General features: G+C 41.6%; 1 protein-coding gene across 4 annotated transcripts in view; it reads right to left on the bottom strand.

Annotated features, from left to right (window-relative positions):
* The window catches only part of DDX6 (DEAD-box helicase 6), a 36,251-nt gene extending 16,421 nt beyond the window's left edge, over positions 1-19,830 (bottom strand). For 2 of the 4 annotated variants that reach the window (XM_042904083.1, XM_042904085.1), the window contains exons 1-5: positions 19,045-19,133; positions 15,973-16,446; positions 11,516-11,579; positions 10,033-10,137; positions 1,375-1,504 (exon numbers count right to left, since the gene is read on the bottom strand). In XM_042904083.1, the coding sequence (XP_042760017.1) occupies positions 1,375-1,504; positions 10,033-10,137; positions 11,516-11,579; positions 15,973-16,172 (499 nt within the window). In that variant the 5' untranslated portion in view covers positions 16,173-16,446; positions 19,045-19,133. Of the gene's footprint in view, positions 1-1,374; positions 1,505-10,032; positions 10,138-11,515; positions 11,580-15,972; positions 16,447-19,044; positions 19,134-19,266; positions 19,338-19,807 lie in introns of those variants that run through there. The other 2 variants (XM_042904087.1, XM_042904086.1) reach the window with 2 other exon arrangements.
* Between the last annotated feature and the right edge of the window lie 3,111 nt (positions 19,831-22,941).

Genomic DNA, 22,941 nt, shown 5'->3' on the forward strand with positions numbered 1-22,941 from the left:
ACAGAAAAAAAGAAAACATATTTTAAGAGTTTTTAATAAGCTACAGAAATACTGCCCCTTGCAATCTAGATACTCAGGACATTTTAGAAAATTGAATCATAATAGGCCTGATTCTGAAAAGTCAAGTAAGTAAATTTCCTTTACCAAAAAAACAAACAAAAAACAAAACAAAAAAAACCAACCAAAAAAACCCACCTATTACAGTATTGCAGATTCAGACTTTTCCTCAGCAGCACTGCTATATAAACCTGGTACTCCTTAGTTACAAACCTTTAAAGGGTTCTTTGAGTTGGTAAAAACTAGCTCAAAGTTTATTAATTTTTCACCAAAAGATTCACTAAACACCTGAATAGAAAACTCTTGCTGCCCAGGTTCCATTTGAATCACATGAAAGTAGGTAAAGGGAAAATGGGAGAAATGATCATTATAGATCAAGACCAATTGATGAAAATTTAAGATAAAGCTTTAGAGGTCAAAAATTATGGGATGCCTGGGTGGCTCAGTTGGTGGAGTGTCTGACTTCGGCTCGCGTCATCATCTCATGGCTTGTAAATTCGAGTCCTGCATCCAGCTCTGTGCTGACAGCTCAGAGCCTGGAGCCTGGTTTGGATTCTGTGTCTCCATCTCTCTCTGCCCCTCCCCCACTTGCGTTCTGTTTCTCTTAAAAATAAACTTAAAAAAAAAATTAACTCTATTAGCTCGCTCTGCGTACAACTATGGAAATTTCTTTCTTCTCTACTTCCTAAGCTCTTAAAATTCCCAAACCACAAGGCTTTATACAGAAGAAAAAGTTCATGAGCTCTTGCAGACACACAGGTGCCACAAGAAACAACTCAGTTCCATAATTTCTAAGTAGCAATGTCAGATAACTTCTCATGATCTTAGCTTTCCTATCTATAAGGCAATAATGCTTATTTTGCCTATTTCACTGGAATGTTATCAAAACCGTGTAATATGTAAAACTCTTCTGAAAACTAGAACTCTTTCCAAAAGCTGGATATTTTGTAAGACTACTGGGCCCCAAGCTGTGAAAGGATAGGTAAATACTAACTCCAGATTATATAAATTCTGACTAAAAAAAAGATGGTAACATTTTCCACATAGCTCCAAGGTGCAAACTGCAATTTTTAGCTTAAACAAACAACTAACTGGGACACCTGGGTGGCTCAGTCAGTTGAGCCTCCAGCTCTTGATTTCCGCTGTCATGATCTCACACTTCATGAGTTTTGAGCCCCTCATTGGGCTGTGCGCTGGCAGTGCAGAGCCTGCTTGGGATTCGCTCTTTCTCCCTCTCTGTTCCTCCCCAGCTTGTGCTCTCTCTCAAAATAAATAAATAAACTTAAAAAAACAAAACAAAACAAAAAAAAAACTAACCTTGTATATTGTCCTTCTTCAGGTCTAGCCGTTCAAGTAAGGGAATGAGGTAGGCACCGCTCTTGCCTGTTCCATTTTTTGCTCTAGCTAAGATATCCCTACCAGATAAAGCAATGGGAATGCTCTCCTCCTAAGAGACAAGAAAATGAAAATTACTCATGAATAAAAACAATAAATAAGGAAATTATTCTTTAAATGCACTGAAGGTATACCTCTTTGGTACAACTTTAAAGTGTCTCACATTTGCATTTTACAAGAATAGGCAGAGGTAAATTACCAGCCAACGTCATCAACATTGCCAACCAATACTGATCAGAACTGCGTACAGTATAAACTGTATCCCAATGTAATACAAACTGTGTATGTGAATTTGTACGTGCAAGAATGTGTATGCCTAAGGAATCTGGGCATCTAAACAAAGAAAACAACAAATGAAAAGGAGGAACCTGGGCTGACACACAAATAAGACTTGAATAAACAAAAAAAGCAAAGGACATCTCACAATTAAAAACTGGAGAAGAGGTGATACAAAGAATACAAAGGTAAGACTGTACGTTTTGAGACTAGGAAGCCAATTTAAATTTAAACACAATGAAAAATTGTGCCTTGGGCAGCCCATCCTTGCAAAAAATAGTTATCAGCTAGAAAGTGTAACTTTAGTTCCTATTTGATTTTATTACATAAGTTCACAATGTCAATGTCAATGTTTTCACATGCAACTTCTCTGTCCTGAAGCGTGCTCAACTGGAGGCCCAATTCTATTCCAGTTATCTCCATCGATGGTCACATCAGAGACTGACTTTTCACTTTCACATTTAGCTTACTGTGTCAAGTGTATTTTGTAAAGATAACATTTCCTATTTGGACAAATCACCTAAATAGCAAAGGCCTCCCCAAAATTACTGAAAATTAAATATTCATATACAGAGAGAAATTTAAAAATGAGAATAGGTATCAACAGGGAGGAAGCAGAACACTTCCATTTCTAAAACTAAAAATTTTAATTTCTAAAACCAAAAAATTAGGAAAATAAATTAGGAAAGAGATTTATTACCACTTTAACAGTTTCTATGCCTGAGCTAATAACCAAAAGAAGTATCTCTAGCACTTTAAAGTTATTATACAAACATTTAAGTAATAAACATCATTACTTGCATTTTTTTCCACCGTGGTACTCATTCTACCTAGAACCCATCACAGGAGTCAGATGGGTTCCATATTATCAGAAAAAGAAACATAGCTGCCAAAACAACGTAAAAAATGGTCCAATGACAATACTCTGTTACCCTCTCTTCCTACAATCAGCATTAAGCACTCTGCTTATCACAGTAAAGCAGGTCAAAGAAAAATCCTTGGCTTTGACTCTTTGGTCTTAATCTCCTCCTACTTTGAGTCAACTCTGTTAATCTTCAGTTGCTCTGAAGGCCTATTACCTCCACGGTTCATTTTATTTATTTATTTGTTTGTTTGTTTGTTTAATTTATTTATTTAAGTAACCTCTACCCCCAATATGGGGCTCGAACTCACAACCCTGAAATCAAGAGATGCATGCTCTCCAACTGAGCCAGTGAGGTGCCCTATCTTCTACAGTTTTTAAATAGGCTACGTGCACACTACTCAGTTCTAGAGCAGGATAAAAGGGTCTCCCAGTGACATCCTGAGTCAGGTTCTTTATTTTTCTTTATTATTTTATTTGTTTAAGCAGGCTTCACACCCAGCCCTGAGCCCAACACGGAGCTTGAATTCACGACCCTAAGATCAAGACCTGAGCTGAGATCAAGAGTTGGACACTTAACTGACCCAAGCCACCCAAGCAGCCCTGGAGTCAGGTTCTTTAAAAGAATAAAACTTTTAATAAAGTGACGCAGGTCAGCATTAGCTTAGGGGTATCCTAATTCCCATTTTGGGTTCACCTTTTAACTTGGATTAAGGCACAGACTTCTGTTCCCCTGCACTCCCTGATAAGGGCTTATAGTCTACAGGAACTGTTTAAAGTTTTTTTGTTTTTTAAACCAAGTAAACTAGTCTTTAAGATACAGATATATATGCCCCATATGGTAACCATTATGATTAGCAAGCAGGGAATTCAATACATCCACACCGTCTCACCACTGTTTCCTAGGAAGATTAGGTAATATGAAGAAAGAGAATTCAAGTCAGGTTCAGACAGCTTTGAAACCCAAGAGGAAATCATGGGAGCTACCAGGGAGAAAAGAAAGAAGGAACGAAACAAAAAACTTTAAAAACTTACTGTGTGCCCGGCACTCAGATACTTTATATTATTTATATCCTTTCAAGTTAGGTACTTTGTTTTATAATGAAAACCTCTCCACACAAAAACGTGTCCACGAATGTTCACAGTAGCATTATTCAAAATAGCTAACAGCAGAAAAAAACCCTGTCGACTGATAAACCGAATGTAGTATAGCCATACAACAGAATTATTATTCAGCAATACAAAGGCAAGGACTGATAAATGTTACAACATGGATGAACCCTAAAAAATGCTAAGTCAAAGAAGCCACTCACAAAAAACCATATATGCTAGGATTCCATCTAGATGAAATGTAGGGAACAGGCAAATCCATGGAGACACTAAGATTAGTGGCTGGTTAGGGCTAGGGGAAAATGAAGGGAGACTGCTAAAGCAGCTTCTTTTTGAGGTGATGAAAATTTTCTAAAATTGATTGTAGTAACAGTTGCACAACTGTGAATATACTAACCCACTGAATTATATGCTTTAAATGTGTGAATTCTGTGATATGGGATTTGTATCTCAATCAAGTTATCAAAAAACCCATGACAACCCTACAATCTGAGGTCTGATTTTGCCACCTTATCTCCCCAAGTCCATGTTCCACTGTAAGGTCTAGGGACTTATCCACTAAGTATTCATTGTGTTTTGGTTACCCTAGGATTCATTTTCCCTTTCCCAGTAGCACCCTAACTTCCATCTGAGGAACTGCATCTCCCCACCGGACACTCTAGCCAAAGAGGAGACCTCAACTGAAGCCAGGCCAGCTCCATGCTCCCTTCTTAGAATTTAAATTGTTAAAGTACATCCTATAACAATTTGTAGCTTTCTAAGCCCTTCACAGCTGCCTCAGTTCTTGGTCTATTCCAAGTGTGTTTCTCCAGATTTTTCTCACTCTTGTGAACTCCTCTGATACTCTTTCAAGAAATTTCCCTTTGCTTAAGTTAGCCCAAGCTGGTTTCTGTTGCCTACAACCAAAGCACAGTATACTTTCCAATTTCCTAATACTGAGAGGCATTTGACAAAAGTGTCTTACCTAAAAAAACTGAAAATTGCCCAATTAGCTGCTTTTGGAGTAGCTGCTTCTTTATACCTCCTAGTGCTAGGGAGCCGTAACAATATTAATCTCAGGGGAAAAGATACTATGACTATGGTGGAGAAGATGGCAATGGTTCTCCCATCCAAGTACTAACCAGGCCCAAACCTGCTTAGCTTCTGAAATCAGATGAGATCAGGCATGTTCAGGGTGGTATGGTCATAGACATAGGTGGTATGGCAATGGTTCTCATAGGTATCTAGTGCTACCCAAAAAAAAAGATATGGAAGATAATAATTTCAAAAATATCTCTAACTTAGGAACACACTCCAATTTTGCCACAGTAACCAATGAGGAAATACTTTTAAACACTTTTCTGCAAAGTTAGGAAAACAATTCCTAGAGTCATAAGAAATCTACATTAGCAAAAGGAATGATTTGCAAAGGATTAAGGATGCTATAATTCCTAGCTATCAACAATAAACTATCAATTTTTATTAGACCTGGTTGACAAAATAATTTCTCAAAAGAGTTGAGAAATTTTGTTGCCAACAACAAGGAACTTCCATGTTTCCCTCAATAATGGACTACTTGCCATTTCGTCATTATCTAAAAAGTCTTCAAAGGTTGTACGTAGGGTCTGGAAGCAGTAAGAGCTGTCATTTTCAACCATCTCGAAGTAAATAGTTGACCCTTGAACGAGGGAATTACAGGCACTGTTATCCTCCCTCCCGTTCCACCCCTCTGCATCGCGGCAGACTCAAAAATCCATGTATAAATAACTTTTGACTCCTCTACAACTACAAACAGCCTACCGTTGACTGGAAGCTGATATTGGTAAGGTAAACAATTAACACATTTTGTATGTTATATGTAAATAAATAAAGTAAGCTAGAGAAAATACTAAGGAAGTTCTAAGGAAAACACATTTACAATACTGAAAAAAAATCTGTGTATAAGTGGATCCATGCAGTTCAAACCCTTGTTGTTCAAGAGTTGACTCTGTAAGGCTTCGCGATGCTAAGCAGAATAAAACAGTAGATTCTTAGGCCTTCCAAAGAAGTCTGGGCTCCTATAAAGCTATGCCTTTAGAAAGGCATAGTTATGCTAGCTCTGGGGGATAGCATTCAGAACTAGAACTAGAGTCACAGATGGTTGCACCAAAGAAAGATGTGTGGAAGCAATCTGTAGTATATATGGTTCCAGACTGTCAGGGTACAATCTTTTTTGAGGATATAATTTTAAGTGCTTCACTGTCCAATAATCTTACAGCCAACAAAGTCACCATCTCTTAAAAAAAGATTCAAATGCAGATGACACCCATCTGATCCAAAAGGCTTTTGTATTTGGGGAAAAAATGTCTGGACAACATTGTAAAACTAAGTGTTATAGAACACCTTAAAAACAACTGGAAAACAAGGAGAGAAAAGTAGGTAAGAACAGAATGAATAGAAGACATCCAGTCACGAGGTTAGATTTTACTAGAGGGTTTCTGAATTTCTTTGTTTCAAAATCTTAATATTTATGGTTTGTTAAACTGAATTAATTCTAAGGACCATCTTGTATTTTCCACAGATTCTCAGGCAAAACAATAGTGAAGAAAAAGACAATGGGAATGGTGGTCCCAGGTATCTAAAATAATACTTTATATCTGTACACTGCTTTGCTATGTCAAAATAGTTTGTTTACAGGGGTACCTGGGTGGCTTAGTTAGTTGAGTGTCTTACTTCGGCCCAGGTCATGATCCCATGCTTTGTGGGTTCGAGTCCCACGTGGGGCTCTGTGCTGACAGCTCAGAGCCTGGAGCCTGCTTCAGATTCTGTGTCTACCTCTCCCTATACCCCTCCCCAACTCTATCTCCCCAAAATAAATAAACATTAAAAAATATATATTTTGTTTAAAAATTGCATTTGATTCTCACAAAAACCCTGTGAGGAAGATTACTTATTTTTATTTTACAGAGAAAGCTAGATGTGAGACTAGTTAAGTGGCTAGAGAGATAACTATCTCTATGTTATATTAATACTCAGACGCGAACAACAATGTCAATTTTAGGGGTGCCTCGGTGGCTCAGTTGGTTTAGTATCCAACTCTTGATTTCCGCTCAGGTCATGATCTCACGGTTTGTGAGATCAAGCCCTGCATTAGGTGGGAAACAGGAGCCAGCAAGGCTCCATTAAGAATTTAGTCTCCTATGGGGCGCCTGGGTGGCGCAGTCGGTTAAGCGTCCGACTTCAGCCAGGTCACGATCTCGCGGTCTGTGAGTTCGAGCCCCGCGTCAGGCTCTGGGCTGATGGCTCGGAGCCTGGAGCCTGTTTCCGATTCGGTGTCTCCCTCTCTCTCTGCCCCTCCCCCGTTCATGCTCTGTCTCTCTCTGTCCCAAAAATAAATAAAAAAACGTTGAAAAAAAAAATTAAAAAAAAAAAAAAAAAAAAGAATTCAGTCTCCTAAATGAACCACTGTCTTTTTTTTTTTCTTTTTGAGGAAGGCAGGGGCATTTATTCCTTCCTGCCTCCCCCCATTTCCTTTGTTCATAAAACAAGTCTATGGAATAACAACCCATACCAATTATAGAGCATTCAACATCTATGAGGCACTATACCAAGCATACTAACATGAATGACCTCACTTAACCTTCACAACAACTCTATAATATATATCATATATACTGTTATATCAATTTTACAGGCCAGGAAACTGATGATTAGAGAGATACCTCAAATAATCAACTTAGAAAGGAGGGGAGTCGGGAATTCAACCTGGACAGTCTGACTGCAAAGCTAGTGCTGTTCAATAGTTCTACAGACCAAGGTTGCATGTGGACATGTCAACCGTAATTTCACAACATTCTAAATAAATACTACTGAGTATCAGAAGGCCCATTTCCTGCCATGCACCTGAATACTGGAGATACAAAGTTGAATGATACAGTCCCTGTAACAGAAGACTCATAAAACTTTCATCCCTGTAGATAAAATGGATTAACATGAACTACATTATATAAAAATAAATTCCGCAGTATTTTTAATGTATGTACTCAAATTGTCTGATGATACATAACTTTATCTTGATACTTTCTCCAACCATAATAAACCTCTTTAGTTCGTCCACAAAGGCACACAAAGTTTAGAATCTCTAGGCAATCGCTATCCCAGTGTCTCTGGCTTAGAATATGGATCACTTCTTCCAGGTCATTCCATCTTCTTTTAATGGCTACACATATACACAATTTCAACTAGAAGAGGGCTCATCACAGCACACTGAAATTATCTGTACAGTTAGTAGTCTCATCCACCTGGCTGTGAGGGCAGGAACCCTATCTGTCTTGTTCATCACAGTATCTCCAGTGTCTAACATTTTCTGGGTCACTCAGTACATGTTTGCTCAATGAAAAAGTGCTCATTGTCACAGGGTTTGTCCTTACTACAGCCCGGAACCAACACTGTCAATTAACATGCATGTTTAGGCCTACATGTATGTGTGTGCACATACACATTTCCACCTAAAGAGCCAAGGAGCAAACGGTGCACTCAGTACTCAGATGTAAGTCTCTAATACTGCTGTCCCAAGACAATGAGGGTTCCCTGGAGAAATGACTGATTCCAAGGCTGGGATAGCAGAGGTGCAGATAAGCTTGACACCATGATATACCAAAAAGGAAGTACTCAAGGAAAAAGAGGGGATAGTGAGGAGGGGACAGGCAGAGCACAGAGGATTTTTAGGGCAGTAAAACTACTACGTGTGATACTACAATGATGGGTACATGTCAGCATACATTTGTACAGCATACTATACAAAGTACACCACCAAGAGTGAACACTAATGCATACTATAAACACACTACAAACTTTAGGTAAGGTTAAGAGAGGTTCCTTAGTTATAATAAATATATCACTCATGTGAGGGATGTTGAAAATGAGAGGTTATGCATGAGTAGGGACCAGGGTTTATGGGAAATACCTTTTCTGCTCAATTGCTATGAACTTAAAATTGCTCCAAAAGATAGTCTATCAGAAAAAAAGCAGGGGGGGAGGGAGTGGGGGGATATTACAAAAACACAGAAACCAGCTTGAAGGAGCTCACCATAGCCAAATATGGGACAATTTGGCCACAAAAATACCACCAGGGGAAAAAAAATTCATGCGTCCACACTGATAACATATAGCTACATGAGAAGATATGGGAAGGCTCTTCTTCACAAGGCCAAACATGCAAGGAGCACGACCACTGGAAATCCATCATTACCCACCAGAGTAAAGATTAAAGTATGCAAGAATCAACAATGGATACTAAGACTAAGGGGAAATTCTGATGGAAGAGTAAGATACCTGCATGGTCTTAAAGGCTCCCCATAGACTGCTTATTAGTTTTAAGGGAAGGGGGGAAAAAAACAGTTAATTAGGGGTGCCTGGGTGGCTCAGTCAGTTAAGCGTCCAACTTGATTTCAGCTCAGGTCATGATCTCACAGTGAGATTGAGCCCTGTATTGGGCTCCACACTCACAGCATGGAGCCTGCTTGGGATTCTCTCTCTCTTCTCTGTGTCCCTTCCCTCCTCACGCATGTGCACACACTCTCTCTCTCAAAATAAAAACTTAAAAAAAAAAATCAGGCACCACCTTGAGAGGGTAACCAAAATTAAATTCACCATTGAGAAACAGACGGACACTGTATATACCTCCCAATGAGGCAGCTTGAGAAGGCTACAACATGACTTCTACAGTATCCTGGCTAAGAATGCATAGCTTGAGTCTCATCACATACAGACAGGAGACAAACCCAAAATGAGGAATGTTATACGTTAAAAAAAAAAAAAAAAAAAAAAAAAAAGACTAGGGAAATGCTCGCAACTGTAAAACGTTAAAGAAATGTAACTAACTCTATGTAATACAGTTTCATAATATGATATACCTGATCCTAGGATGCATCCTGTACAGAAAAGAAAAATAAGTCCTATAAAGGATATTCTGGAGTCAATTAAAAATCAGAATACAAATGACAGATGAGATAAAAATACTGTATTAAACTGACCAAAGGTAAGTACACTACGGTTACTCACAGGCACCTAGGGGCGCCTGGCTGGCACAGTTGGTAAACAGGTTACTCTTCACCTCAGGGTTGTGAGTTTAAGCTGCACGCTGGGCACAGAGCTTATTTAAAAAAAAAAAAAGTCCTATTCTCAGGAAATATACACTGAAATATTTAGAGGCAATGGGCCATGATTTTGTGACTTATCCTTCAAATGTTCAGAAAAAGTGCCTATGTGTACACACACACAAAAGTGTTGGTTAACTGTATCACCCACACATATCAAAAAGTATGGATTGCTTAACTCACAATATTTTATATGGATAAAAACCAGAAACATACCTGAATAGGAGATGGCTTTTCCCAGCCCATTTCAAAAATTCCCATCAGTAACTCCCGTTTCAAACAGTAATCTTCAAACTCATTTCCTTTTGTGGAGGTCACATCCTACTCAGGCAAACAAAAGAAATAAAACAACAACAAAATAATAAAGTACAACTGTGTTCCTTAGGTAGCTAGTATGCTTAAGAAAATTTGTTTCAGGGACTAATTTTTTATCTACCCCATTTAAAATATAAATATATGCAAATTGCTTGTCTCGATCTATATTTCAAGTATTCCTAAAGAATAATTCCTAAAGAATAAATAACTACTCTTTAACATACACACAAATCATTTAAAAATTGTTTTGGGGTGGGGATGCCTGGGTGGCTCAGTTGGTTAAGCGGCTGACTTTGGCTCAGGTCATGATCTCACGGTTCCTCTAGCCCCATGTCACACCCTGTGCAGACAGCTCAGAGCCTGGAGCCTGCTTCAGATTCTGTGTCCTCCTCTCTCTCTGCACCCCCACCCCCCAACTCATGCTCTGTCTCTCTCTCTCAAGAATAAACATTAAATTTAAAGAATAAAATAAAATGAAAATTGTTTTGGTGAGTGGTGCCTGGATAGCTCAGTGGGTTAAGCAGCTGACTCTTGATTTCAGCTCAAGTCATGATCTCACAGGTTCATGAATTCAGCCCCTTTGTCGGGCTCAGCACTGACAGCGCAGAGCCTGCTTGGGATTTTCTCTCTCTCTCTCTCTCTCTCTCTCTCTCTCTCTCTCTCTCTCAAAATAAAGACATAACCATTTAAAGAATAAAATAAATTGTTTTGGGGAAAGGCCACCCTACGGTCATATTCTTCTGAGGACTGGTAGAATACCGTTATTTTTACAAATCACAAGATGTGAAGTCAAACCCTAACTCCCACTCACTGCCTACAAATATCCTATCCTAAATAAAGGTTTCTCACACTTAGCACTATTGACATTTGGGCCAGAAAATTCTCTGTTGTAAGGGGATGTCCTGTAGCATCCCCCCAGTTGAGTTTAACCAGCTGAGTTAACCAAAAATGTCTCTAGCTACTGCTAAATGACCCCTAAGGGACAAAAATCACCCCTAGCTGGGAACACTGTGCTAAGAGAACTAACCTTTCAACCTTCCTTTTCTCATCCACTAAACAGGGTTAATACCTAACCTGAATCTTACTATGTCGGTGGGAGCAAAAGAGAATTTTGAGAAAATGCCTTGCAAATCCTGAAAGTACTCTGTAAGTTAGATAAAATACACACGTGTAAACACAGTATTTAATATACAGACACACATTACCGTATTAATAGAATTCCTCCAAACAGTGAAAAATTTCGGCAATTCATCATATATAATCTATATAATTTCAACCATTTCAACCTATTTCAGAGTAAATACACAATGCCTATTGTTAAGTAACTACCTCATTTTTAGAGTTTCCACACCACTTTTCCACTTGAATTTTACAACCAACTTACCGAAGTTTTGATTCTTAGATCCTTTGGAGGGAGTTTTAAAGTCTTTTTCCAGTCATCACCAGGTCTACAGAGAATACAGTAAAATTGAAGCATGAGAATTCACAGGATCACTCTTTTCTTTTTTAATTTTTTTTTTTTTAACGTTTATTCATTTTTGAGAGACAGAGCATGAGCGGGGAAGGGGCAGAGGGAGGGAGACACAGAATCTGAAGCAGGCTCCAGGCTCTGAGCTGTCAGCACAGAGCCCAACGTGGGGCTCGAACTCACGAACTGGGAGATCATCACCTGAGGCGAAGTCGGACACTCAACTGACTGAGCCACCCAGGCGCCCCCACAGCATCACTCTTCTAATAATACAAAGATGATTCACCATAATTATAATACAGTAAGTTTAATGTATTGCTATTTACTTCAGAATACGGTTAACAGACATAAACAGCTTTAGAAAAACCGCTCTTCTTACAAAAGAACAACAATCTAGGGAGGATTTTAAAAAAATCAAAAATAGAAGGGAACAGGCAGGGGCACCGTGGGTGGCTCAGTTAGAAGGACATGTGACTCTTTGATCTCAGGGTCATAAGTCTGAGCCCCAAGTTGGGTATAGAGATTACTTAAATGAATAAAACCTAAAAAATAAATAAATAAATAAATAAATAAAAAGAAGGGAATAAGGCACTTAACCCCCCCCCCACCCCCACTTTTTTTGGACAGAGAGTACCCGGGCCAGGGAGATGGACAGAGGGAGGGAAAGAGAGAATCCTGAGCAGGCTCCACACTGAGCGCAAAGCCCAACACAGGGCTCAATTCCATGATTCCAGAATCATGACCTGGGCCGAAATCAAGAGTCAGATGCTTAATATACTGAGCCACCCAGGCACCCCTGGGCATCCATCCTCTTAAGAGCAGCAGTGTAATATACAGTACAACTGTTCTCAAAACTGGTAACCCATGTGTTTTGTTTGATGTACATAGTGTGTTTTCATTTAAATTAGTTGCCAACATTTAAACATTAAAAGATTTCATATAAAAGTCCACATTCTGACTTTTCTTGAAAAAACTGGAAGCTTCATCAACACTAGTTCCAAACTTCTGCATGTCAACAGTTTGAAAGAGCTTAATAACTGGGAGTTTAAATCAAGCAGCAGACTCCTTTAGTCAGAACAAGTAAGTACCCTCTCATTTGGCACAGTCTCCTGTAAGTAAGCATCTGAGTTTCTAACTTCTGATGACTAGTTAAAACTAAGGGCTCTAAAGTTTCAAAACTTTAGGTTTCAAACCAGGTCAAGCCCTGACTCTACTATTTATTATTTCTGTGATTTGCAGCAGTTACTTTTCTAAGCCTCTAATTCTCTCCTATATAAAGTGGGTTAAGAATTACATCAAATAGGGGATGCCTGGGTGGCTCAGTCGGGTAAGTGTCAGACTCTTGATTTCAGCTCAGGTCATGATCTCACGGCTCCTCAGATCAAGCCCTGTGTCTGGCTTGCGCTGACAGTGCAGAGCCTGCTTGGGATTCTCTCTCTCCCTCTCTCTCTGCCCTTCCCCACTCCTACATGCGCTCTCAAAATAAATAACCATCAAAAAAAAAAAAAAAAAAAAAAAGAATTATGGAGCGCCTGAGTGGCTCAGTTGGCTGAGCGCCCGGCTTTAGCTCAGGTCACAACCTCACGGTTTGTGAGTTCAAGCCCCACGTTGGGCTCTGTGCTGATAGCTCAGAGCCTAGAGGCTGTTTCAGATTCTGTGTTTCCCTCTCTCTCTCTGCTCCTCTCCTGCTCATGTTCTGTCTCTCTCTCTCTCTCTCTCAAAAATAAACATTAAAAATAATAATTATAGCAAATAATTTATATAAAGCACTCAGCACAGTGCCTGGCAAAATAAGAAGTCAGCATTAGCTGTTAATGAACACCTCCCGATCTATTTTACTGAGAATGTTTGAAATCATGAAAGAGAAACATGTAAAACAAATTTCCCTTTTGCTCAGGTGAAAACTTCAAATTACACCCAAAGCATCTAATAGGGAAAAAAAAATGTCAATAAAGCAGACAATGCTTTCCACTGTGTCATCTTTATAAAATAAACAAAAGTTTTCACTGGTTTCATTATAGCAATTCTTATATAATCAGAGCCCTCAAAACATCTCAAGAGTCTTGATTTAGAAAGATGAGCCATTTTCCTTAAAGCTAGGTCCCATGTAATTTAAGATACTGTAACACAGGTAACTATTTGCTACTAATTCCAAGGGTACCAAAGTCTTTCACCTCTGCCTACAAAACACACCAAGGTTTTTGAACAAAAAATTTAGTTGTACATCCTAGTAGGCTAACTTGCCGCTGTCAAATTCAATATATAAAGTGAATAAAAATGCAGAAATACAATGGAAAATCTTACCACATGGAACTTATAATCCTAGGAGAGAAAAAACCCAAACTATTTAAAATGAGAAAATAAGTGATAAAGATAAGTATTAGAAGATTTCTGAAGACAGTGATGGGATCTAGAAAGCTTCAAAGAGGACAAACTGAGATTTAAGGAACCCAAAGAATTAGGGGCACCTGGGTGGCTAGCTGGTTAAGCATCCAACTTCGGCTCAGGTCATCATCTCATAGTTCTTGAGTTTGAGCCCCATACTGGGCTCTCTATTGTCACAGGAGCCTGCTTCAGATCCTCTAGATCCTCTGTCTCCCTTCCTCTCTGCCCCTCTCCTGCTCACTCACTCTCAAAAACAAACATTAGGGGCGCCTGGGTGGCTCAGTCGATTAAGCTTTCTACTTCAGGTCAGGTCATGAACTTGTGGTTCTTGAGTTTGAGCTCCGTGTCAGGCTCTGTGCTGACAGTTCAGAGCCTGGGGCCTGTTTCGGATTCTGTGTCTCCCTCTCTCTCTTCCCCTCCCCCGGCTCTCTCTCTCTCTCTTAAAAATAAACATTAAAAAAAAAAAATTAAAAAAAAAAAAAAAAGAACCCAGAATTAAAAAGAAACCATTAATCCCAGGATGAGCAAAAGAGAGAAAGCAAAATCTACTGTTGTCTCAAGCCAGAATTTAGGTAGAAAATAATGAAATAACACAGCTTTATGTTTAAAAATAGCCTAGGAGCTCCTGGGTGGCTCAGCTGGTTAAGCGCCTGACTTCAGCTCAGGTCACGAAAGTTCGTGAGTTTGAGCCCCACGTCGGGCTCTGTGCTGACAGCTCAGAACCTGGAACCTGCTTCAGATGCTGTGTCTCCCTCTCTGCTCCTCCACAACTCATGCTCTGTCGCCCTCTCTCTCAAAAATAAACATTAAAAAAAATTTTTTTAAAGATGTCCTAAATTTTGCTAACCTATTCATATTTTGTCAAGAGAAACTACAATTTAGAAAATATTTTTGATTTCTATACTAAAGCATTCACCTTAAAAATCATAAAATATGCACAAGAAATAACAACATGTATTGATGCCAATTCTCTCAATGACCAAATCAATTCCATTGGAAGTTAATTTCTACAGGTCACTAGCAAATCACATAGCAGTAACCATCTCTATGATATTCAAGGGCTACTTTTCTTTAGAAGTGCTTCTTAGGTACGCAGAAGATCTAGGTTGTAGTAATACATACACTTTGGTTCAGTGAAGCCGTTTCATCATATGAAGATTTCAAGAGTAAATCAATCTCTACGACTAGAATCTTAATAAAGCCAAACATGAAGTGGGGTCAAGAGTCGAACTAACTGAATCTCTAGTCTATTAACTGAATCTCTAGAGTGATAGTTATCATTCAAATAATTTAAAGTGTACACTTAGATGACAAATAGCAGATTTAAAAGAAAAAATTATTCTGTGGTAAGATGAGGCTCCTAAGTTTTTAAGAGTCAACAAAGGGAATTGGGACTATTCAGAGATGTACATTTCCCTGAGTTCAAAATCTTGAGTTCCCTATGATACATAACAGCTTGTAATACTGTATATGTGTAAAACGAGAAAGCTTATAAAACAAAACTAAACTACAGGTAACATAATCTTAAAAAAAAATAAAGTAACATTATCTTAAAAAAAAAAAGTTATGGATAAATTTCCTCTCAGTTAAGTATGACTCAGAAGGCTGGATAAGTCTTTAAATTTAAAACTTGAAATTGGCTCTAACTGCCACTTCATCTAGGGTAAGGTACAGTTACAACACTAGGGAAAAAGCCATACTGGCAAAAACAAGATGAATCTGAGCTAATTATGAAAGCCAGAAATGTTTCAAAAAGTAATGTATACAAAATTAATATATATCATCTGTGTCTGTTTGTTATTTAACAAGCCTGTATTAATTACGACAAAAATACATTATGCCATTGCAAATACCCACTGCCCATAATACAAAGCCATCTGTCCTCTATTTGCAATCAAAATGGTTAAATAAGGTATAAAGTAGTCAACAAAGTAACAAAAAGAAATCTCCTTGGTCTCCCAAGTGTGTTGATTTATTCTAACACTTACTTAATAGTGGTGGTCATACTCTGTGCTTGCTGCTGAGTGCCATTATTGATTGTGTTGGTATTTTTCAGCTGGTTCATCTGTTGCTGTGTCTGTGTGCCCCCTCCTCCGGGGCCACCACTGGGCTTCACAGGGCCCCTCAGCTGACCATTTTGACTGGAAAGACCCATTATAACAGGGTTCTCTGTTCTGGCCGTGCTCATGCTGTATTAATTGCAAAGGTGTCTCTTTCAAACTTCAAAACTTTTGAAAGTCAGTAGAGAAACTGTAATAACAGTTTATTAGGCTCTCCAAAACGAAGAGATAAATATAAGTCTTGCTCAATATATGAGTCCTTTATTGCAATGCAGGCAAGCACCTGTAAGTCTCTGAACGGTAAGCAGCAGTAACTTGCTCTCATGCACCGAATCAACTTTTTATTTTTTAAAAAGCCCTCTAACAAGGTTGAGTTATGTATCTGAATTCACTCACTTCAATCTGAAACAAAGAGAAAGTTTAATTAGCAAACACAGGAAAGTTAGAAACTTTCCCTTTTAAACAACCCCTTTAGAGGAAATCACTCTATTAAAGAATTAAAAATATAGATCTACTTAGACCAAAACTAACCATGCTACGAGAGACACACAAAGATTAACTGCCTCAAAAACCGGGCCAAATGAGACCAATCTCAAACATTTTAAAATGTCAGTTCAAAGCAACCCAAAGATGATTAGGTAAAAAGACATTGTGATTAAATTAGCATTAGTTGTCAAATGATAATATCTTCCCTTCAGTTTCCTCCCTCATGAATTCTTTAAAAGTCCCTGACACCTCTAAAAGTCAATGATTCATTACACTTAATTGCATTACAACTCAAAGAAGTATCACACAATTTTGCTAATTGTAAAATTAGTAAAATTTACAATACACATCTTAGAACAAGGCAAGACAATGTATTAATTTTTTTCCCCTACTTCTGACAGCAACTGAGAATTCTTGAAATTGAGCTTTTGACTTAACTTTATGCTTTCAGGAAGAAAACCCCACATTTGTGCCTTTATGAATTTCAACCATAGAAGTTGAACTTCATGAAGAAAAATAAATTTTCTTTTTTCTCTTACGTTTTGCCCTTTAAAACTATAGCTGAAGTAGTCAAGAGATACACGTCTGTATGTCACAATCTTTTGCTTGAGAAAGAGCCAAGAAAATCTTTAGCCACCTTAATAAAATTTGAATACTCAAAAACTATTAGCCACATACATTGCCAATAACACTTTTCAAAAAGTATATCCTAAGTTGAAATATTTGCTTTGTTATCAAATATACTTATCTATAAAAACACAAAAAGGAAATTGCCTGTTGAAAAAAATGTGGTAAAAACTAAAATACACTAGTAACTTTAACCAAACTTTCCAAGAAATCCAGAGTACTAATTAATAGTTGTTTTAAAAAAGAACTGGCCAAACTGCCATTTTTAATTATTTCCCAAATCGAACTCTTATTTTACAATGTAGTAAATAAAACAATTTACAAAGGCCAGAAAATAAAGGACTACTCTCTTCGGTTCTTTTTAAACTCCTTCATATTTCTTACCAAAAATACACCAGCTTATTGATTGGTGTTGATTTTCTGGCCAAACACCAAGGATTCAAAAACAATAGAACTTTTCTAAAAGACAACTGGTTATGTCTTTTTTAAAAATTGTAAATAAAGTTGCTGACAAGCAAATCCTGATTATTACATATACAAAGCTGTCTATTCTAAGTCTCTTAGAATCTGATCCCTGATGCAGGCCGTGGTTAATAGCATTTCAAGGCATTAAACAGTTTCCTGTATTGACAGGTTTATATTATGATCAACAATATCACGGAGTTCACACAAGACTTGTTCGCTTGCAAAGCAGTAAGAGGATGAAGAGGGCAGCCTCTAAAGATTAAAAGATATCATTATTGTCCCTCCAGCACGTAAGAACCTCCTATCTCCCCAGATCCAAAATGTAACTAGTACTCCCTTCTCACTTGAACCAAAACCTGCACTGCAGCTTTATGTCTCAGAGAAGGAAATAATCCTCCTACCCCTTCCCAATTTAGCCTTGCAAGTTACATTCTACATTTTCAAAAATACGAACGAAACGTAGACTAGCTGGGAGGAGCCCCTTGCCGAGTTAATTACAGCACTTCCCAGATTGTAGTTAGCAATTGACAGTTTCACACCCCAAACAGTATCGTCATCTCAGACAAGAGCTTTTGTTTGCAAATGCGGCGCAGTTTCTCTAAGCTTGGTCTGCAAGTTGGAGTGACTGTTCTATTTTGAAGGGAAGAGGGGACCGTGGAACAGAAAAGGGGGTGAGCGCCGAGGGAAAGAAACAAGCCAGTGATTTGAGCCCCGTAATAGTGGGGCAATAATTTCTCTCTCCCCCCGTACGCCTCCCTCCCCCCCCCCCCCAAAAATCCTCACACACTTCAAGTGAGCCCCCTGTGACCATCAACACAAAGGGGTTGGGGCCCTGTAATCGCATCTGCGCCACAAGAGCAGGGAACCAACTCCGCGGACAGAAAACAATAGGGATTCCCCCCGTAAGGCCCCAAAGAGAAACCCTTAAAGTCAGAAAGCCCCTCTTTTCCTCCACGACTCGGGGGCTCCACAATCGGTCTCTTGTTACCGACCTACGAGGCCTTATTCCAACCAAACAGCAGCGGGTCCTCTTCCAAAGCGAGCCCTCCGACACTGCATATCCCTGCCGCCCCCTATAGGGCCGCCTCGTACCCTATAACCTCCACCATCCCCCTAAGTCCTTGCCGCCCCTGTGGTCCCACATCCCCTCGACTTCCATAAAGCTCCTCCGAGTACTCCGCCCGCTCCCTCTCCGGACCCCGCCGCGCACGACATTCCCATATTCGACTCCTCTCAGGCGCCCCCACCCCACACGGCAGCCGTCCGCCGCCCGCCTTCCTCCCCGGGGCCCGGCCAGGCCTCAGGCCTCCGCCTCAGAGCGCCCCCCACGCCAGCCGAGGGGCTTCTCGCGGCCCCGGCCGCACCGCTGACCTCGACCCCACCACCTCACCCCACTCCCCGCGGCTCGGGCCCGAGTCCTACCACCGAGGCCACTCCCGCTCGGCACCCTCGGTCCTTTATTGTTGACTCGAAGCTCCCAAAATGGCGGCGGCTCCTTCCTCCTCGGAAACCTCCGCCCGCCCCCACTCGGCCCCTCGCTGCTGCCTCCTCCTCCTCCCGCCCCCGCCCCCGCCCCCGCCCCGCTCCGGGGGCCGCTCCGCAGGGCCGCCCGCGCCCGCCGGCTCTCCGGCCGCCCAGCCCTACCTCCGCCGCTGCCCGCTCTCATGGCGCCGCCAGAGTCGCCGCCCGGGCTGAGCTAACTCGGCTGCTCTGCCCCTCCCCCGCCCGCCCGCCGCCCCCCTCCCCCTCGCCTCCCCCTCCCCCTGCCTGTCCGCATGGCGGCGGCGGCCGCGGCTCCTCCTACAGACAAGATGGCGAGAGCTCCGCCACCGCCGCGCCAGCCTCGGAGTCGCGGCCTCCCGGCTTCGCGGCCGGAGGGACGCGGGCCGGGGAACCTCCCTGAGGGGAAAATGGACGGCCGTGCTCTCACACAGATGGGGGCCCCGATGACGGAGACTCGAGGGGGCAATACGGGTTCCTTTCTGAGCGGGAAGCGGGGCTGGCTTTTTCCACAGCTGAGGAGAAATGAGGGGGACACGGTGGCCGGGAAGAGTCCACCCTGTCTTCGCCCCTTGGCAGTGGAAATCTGGGGTTGTGACCAGAGGAGGAGCTGCTTGTTCCTGAGCAAGGACTCGTTCCGAGAACGAGCCGTCCGGGCCGCGGCTGGGGGGACAGGAGAGCTGACCTGACGTCCCCCGCGGGCCGCGGAGGCTGCTGCAGGACCGGGGTGTCGCGTCCGAGCCCCTCCGGGCGCGCCTCCACCCAGGAACGCGCGGAACTAGTGGCCCGGAGGTGTCGGCGCGCGCCCGGGAGTGGGGACCGGAAGGGGCACGAGGGATGGGGGCGCGCGGGGGCCCGGGGCTGCGACCTGCCTGGCCCCGGGAGGCCAGGCTGGGAGACGCGGCGGGGGGGGGTGGGGGGTGGGGGGGGTGGGGGGGGGGAGCCGGCCTGTCCCGAGGGGAAGGGAGAGCTGCTGAGGAATCACTTCTGGTGGAAGTAGGAACCAGAAGGCGGAGGGCGATTCTTCCCCAAGGCCTGACTCTCCTAGGAAGCTATTCCAGTATTTGTGCCCATAAATACTTGTCATGTCCTGATGCGTCGGGAGCGCTATTTTGTCCCAGCTAAAACAAAAATTTGAAGCTGGGAAGCTTCCTAGGTCAAAAGAAGAGAAAAACCTGGGTCTCCCTCAGCCGAGAGACAGTACAGGACAATGGCCAGACCGTGTGCGACAACAGAACTCCGACCCTCCACCTCTGCAGCAACCGGCTTGGGAAGCCAGACCACAGCCTCTGCAGTGACGGGCCCAGAACGAGCAGCGCTTGGTCACTGACTGCCAGCTTCCCCGGTTTTTGCCCCTGCTTCCAACCCGGGGCCAATCAGAGAAAGCCAAATATGTTCCCCAAACCAATCACAGAACAGCGCCTCTTCCGGTTAGCCTGCCTCCGGCTTCTCAGGCCAACAACCTCCAATCAGAGCACACCTCAAGCCTCCCCGTTTTCCCTGCCTGCCGTTGAGTACCACCAAACTAAGCGAAGGTGGCCGGCTCCCTCGCTTAGCCAGCAGTGAATAAATAGCCTGTTCTCCTTTGGTCGTCTTTGTTTATTTTCACACAGCCAATGGAAATGTAGTACAGAAGTGTAAAGAGCCTATTCTTGAGATCACGAAGAAAGTTCCCCTTAGAACTTTTTTGTTATAAATTTAAATTTAGAATGTCATCTCCCATCCAGATTTTAAAACATCCACTCATGCAAGGGAATAACCCTGCACCTTGTGCCCGTCCTAGAGAGAGGATGGCTAAGTTGTTCCTTTTTTTTTTTTAATGTTTATTTATTTATTTTGAGAGGGAGTGGCACAATTGGGGGAGGGACAAAGAGAGGGACACAGAGAGAGAGAGAGAGCATCCCAAGCAGGCTCAGCTCGGTCAGCGCAGAGCAGGGGTGTGGGGGCTGGATCTCAGGAACCAGTGAGATCATGATCTGAGCCCAAACCAAGAGACGTCGCTTAACGAACTGAGCCACCCAGGTGCCCCTGTTCCTTAATAAAATATTAAAGCGTGAGGCCTTGTTTGCCTCACTGCCTTTCCAAGTAGCAGGAATGTGAAGGGAAGGAGGGCAAAAATAAGTGGGAGGGAGAGGAGCCTAAGAATTTAAAACAGGCCACTGCTTGCTGGTGGGTCTCTTTGCCCAGGCCACTCAAGAAATGAGACCAGGGGCGCCTGGATGGCTCAGTCATTTAAGCCTCCGACTTCAGGTCAGGTCATGATCTCACCGTTCCTGCGTCTGAGCCCCGCATCAGGCTCTGTGCTGACAGCTCAGAGCCTGAAGCCCACTTCAGATTCTGTCTCCCTCTCTCTCCGACCCTCTCCTGCTTGCACTCTGTGTCTCTCTCAAAACCAAAGAAACATGAAAGAAAGAAAGAAAGAAAGAAAGAAAGAAAGAAAGAAAGAAGGAAAGAAAGAAAGAAAAAGAAATGAGACCAGGCAAAGGAAAGGGTTTTGTGTTCACAAATAAGTGATTACTTTCAAAAGGAGTCTGGTTGAGGTCATGACAAAAAACAAAAGTGAGGAGGGAATATGAAATAGCTGCCCTTTCTCACCTAGGAATCCTGCCAGGGCTAAAACCTTTAATGATTCTGCATAATGTTCTTGTAAGATACTCAGATATCCTTACAACTTACTTATGTCAGCCCTTTGCAGTTTTCTGGTAAGAAGCATAGATGGTGCAGAATTAAGCTACGAATCCTTGGATCTTCTTCTGGGTTCCATTTCAGTGTTTGGTAGGTCCAGTCTCGCTATCTCCATATATATATATATATATATATTTTTTTTTTTTTCTCCCCAGTTCAAACAGATTAGTGAAAATGTGACACTTTAGGAATAGAGATGAATTATATGATAATGTACACAGTATCCTTATATTTATAAATTGTATTTAAGGGGCGCCTGGGTGATTCAACTGGTTAAGCAACTGAAACTCTTGATTTCAGCTCAGGGCATGATCTCACGGTTCATGAGTTCAAGCCCCATGTCAGGCTTTGTGCTGACAGTGTGAAGCCTGCTTGGGATTCTGTCTCTCTCTGTCTCTCTCTCTGTCTCTCTCTCTCTCTCTCTCTCTCTGCTCCTCCCCTGATTGCTCTCTATCTTTCTCTCATAATAAATAAAAATAAACTTAAAAACAATAAAATAAAAATAACACACAAATCCAGTCCTTTGGACTTTTAGTTATTATTGAATATAATAGTTTGGGTGATCTGAGGTAAATATGGCTTCTGGAAGGTAAGTTGTCCCCAGTGAGGTCACTTATTAATTGTAGTAAAGTGCTTCCCAAGATGTCTTGGCCATTTCCATTTTTTTCCCCATACCCTACTTATTGGCTTTTGAACTATGAAACTGTTAGGCTAAAGTGTTAGGTCTGCGTTGTTGGCCGGCTCCTAGAGAACTGGTCTGTAGGAAAGATATTTTTAAAAAGAAAAAGATTCATAAACAAAGTTGAGGTTTTCATCATCTCTGTTTATTTTTTTTATTTTATTTTTTTTTTTATTTATTTATTTTTTTTTTTATTTTATTTTTGGGACAGAGAGAGACAGAGCATGAACAGGGGAGGGGCAGAGAGAGAGGGAGACACAGAATCGGAAACAGGCTCCAGGCTCCGAGCCATCAGCCCAGAGCCTGACGCGGGGCTCGAACTCACGGACCGCGAGATCGTGACCTGGCTGAAGTCGGACGCTTAACCAACTGCGCCACCCAGGCGCCCCACATCATCTCTGTTTAAAACACAGAATTCTTTTTTTTTTTTGTAAGTCATGAGCTGCAACTAGAAA

Source organism: Panthera leo, chromosome D1, assembly GCF_018350215.1.
Source record: "Panthera leo isolate Ple1 chromosome D1, P.leo_Ple1_pat1.1, whole genome shotgun sequence".
In the NCBI taxonomy this organism is placed as follows: Eukaryota; Metazoa; Chordata; class Mammalia; order Carnivora; family Felidae; genus Panthera; species Panthera leo.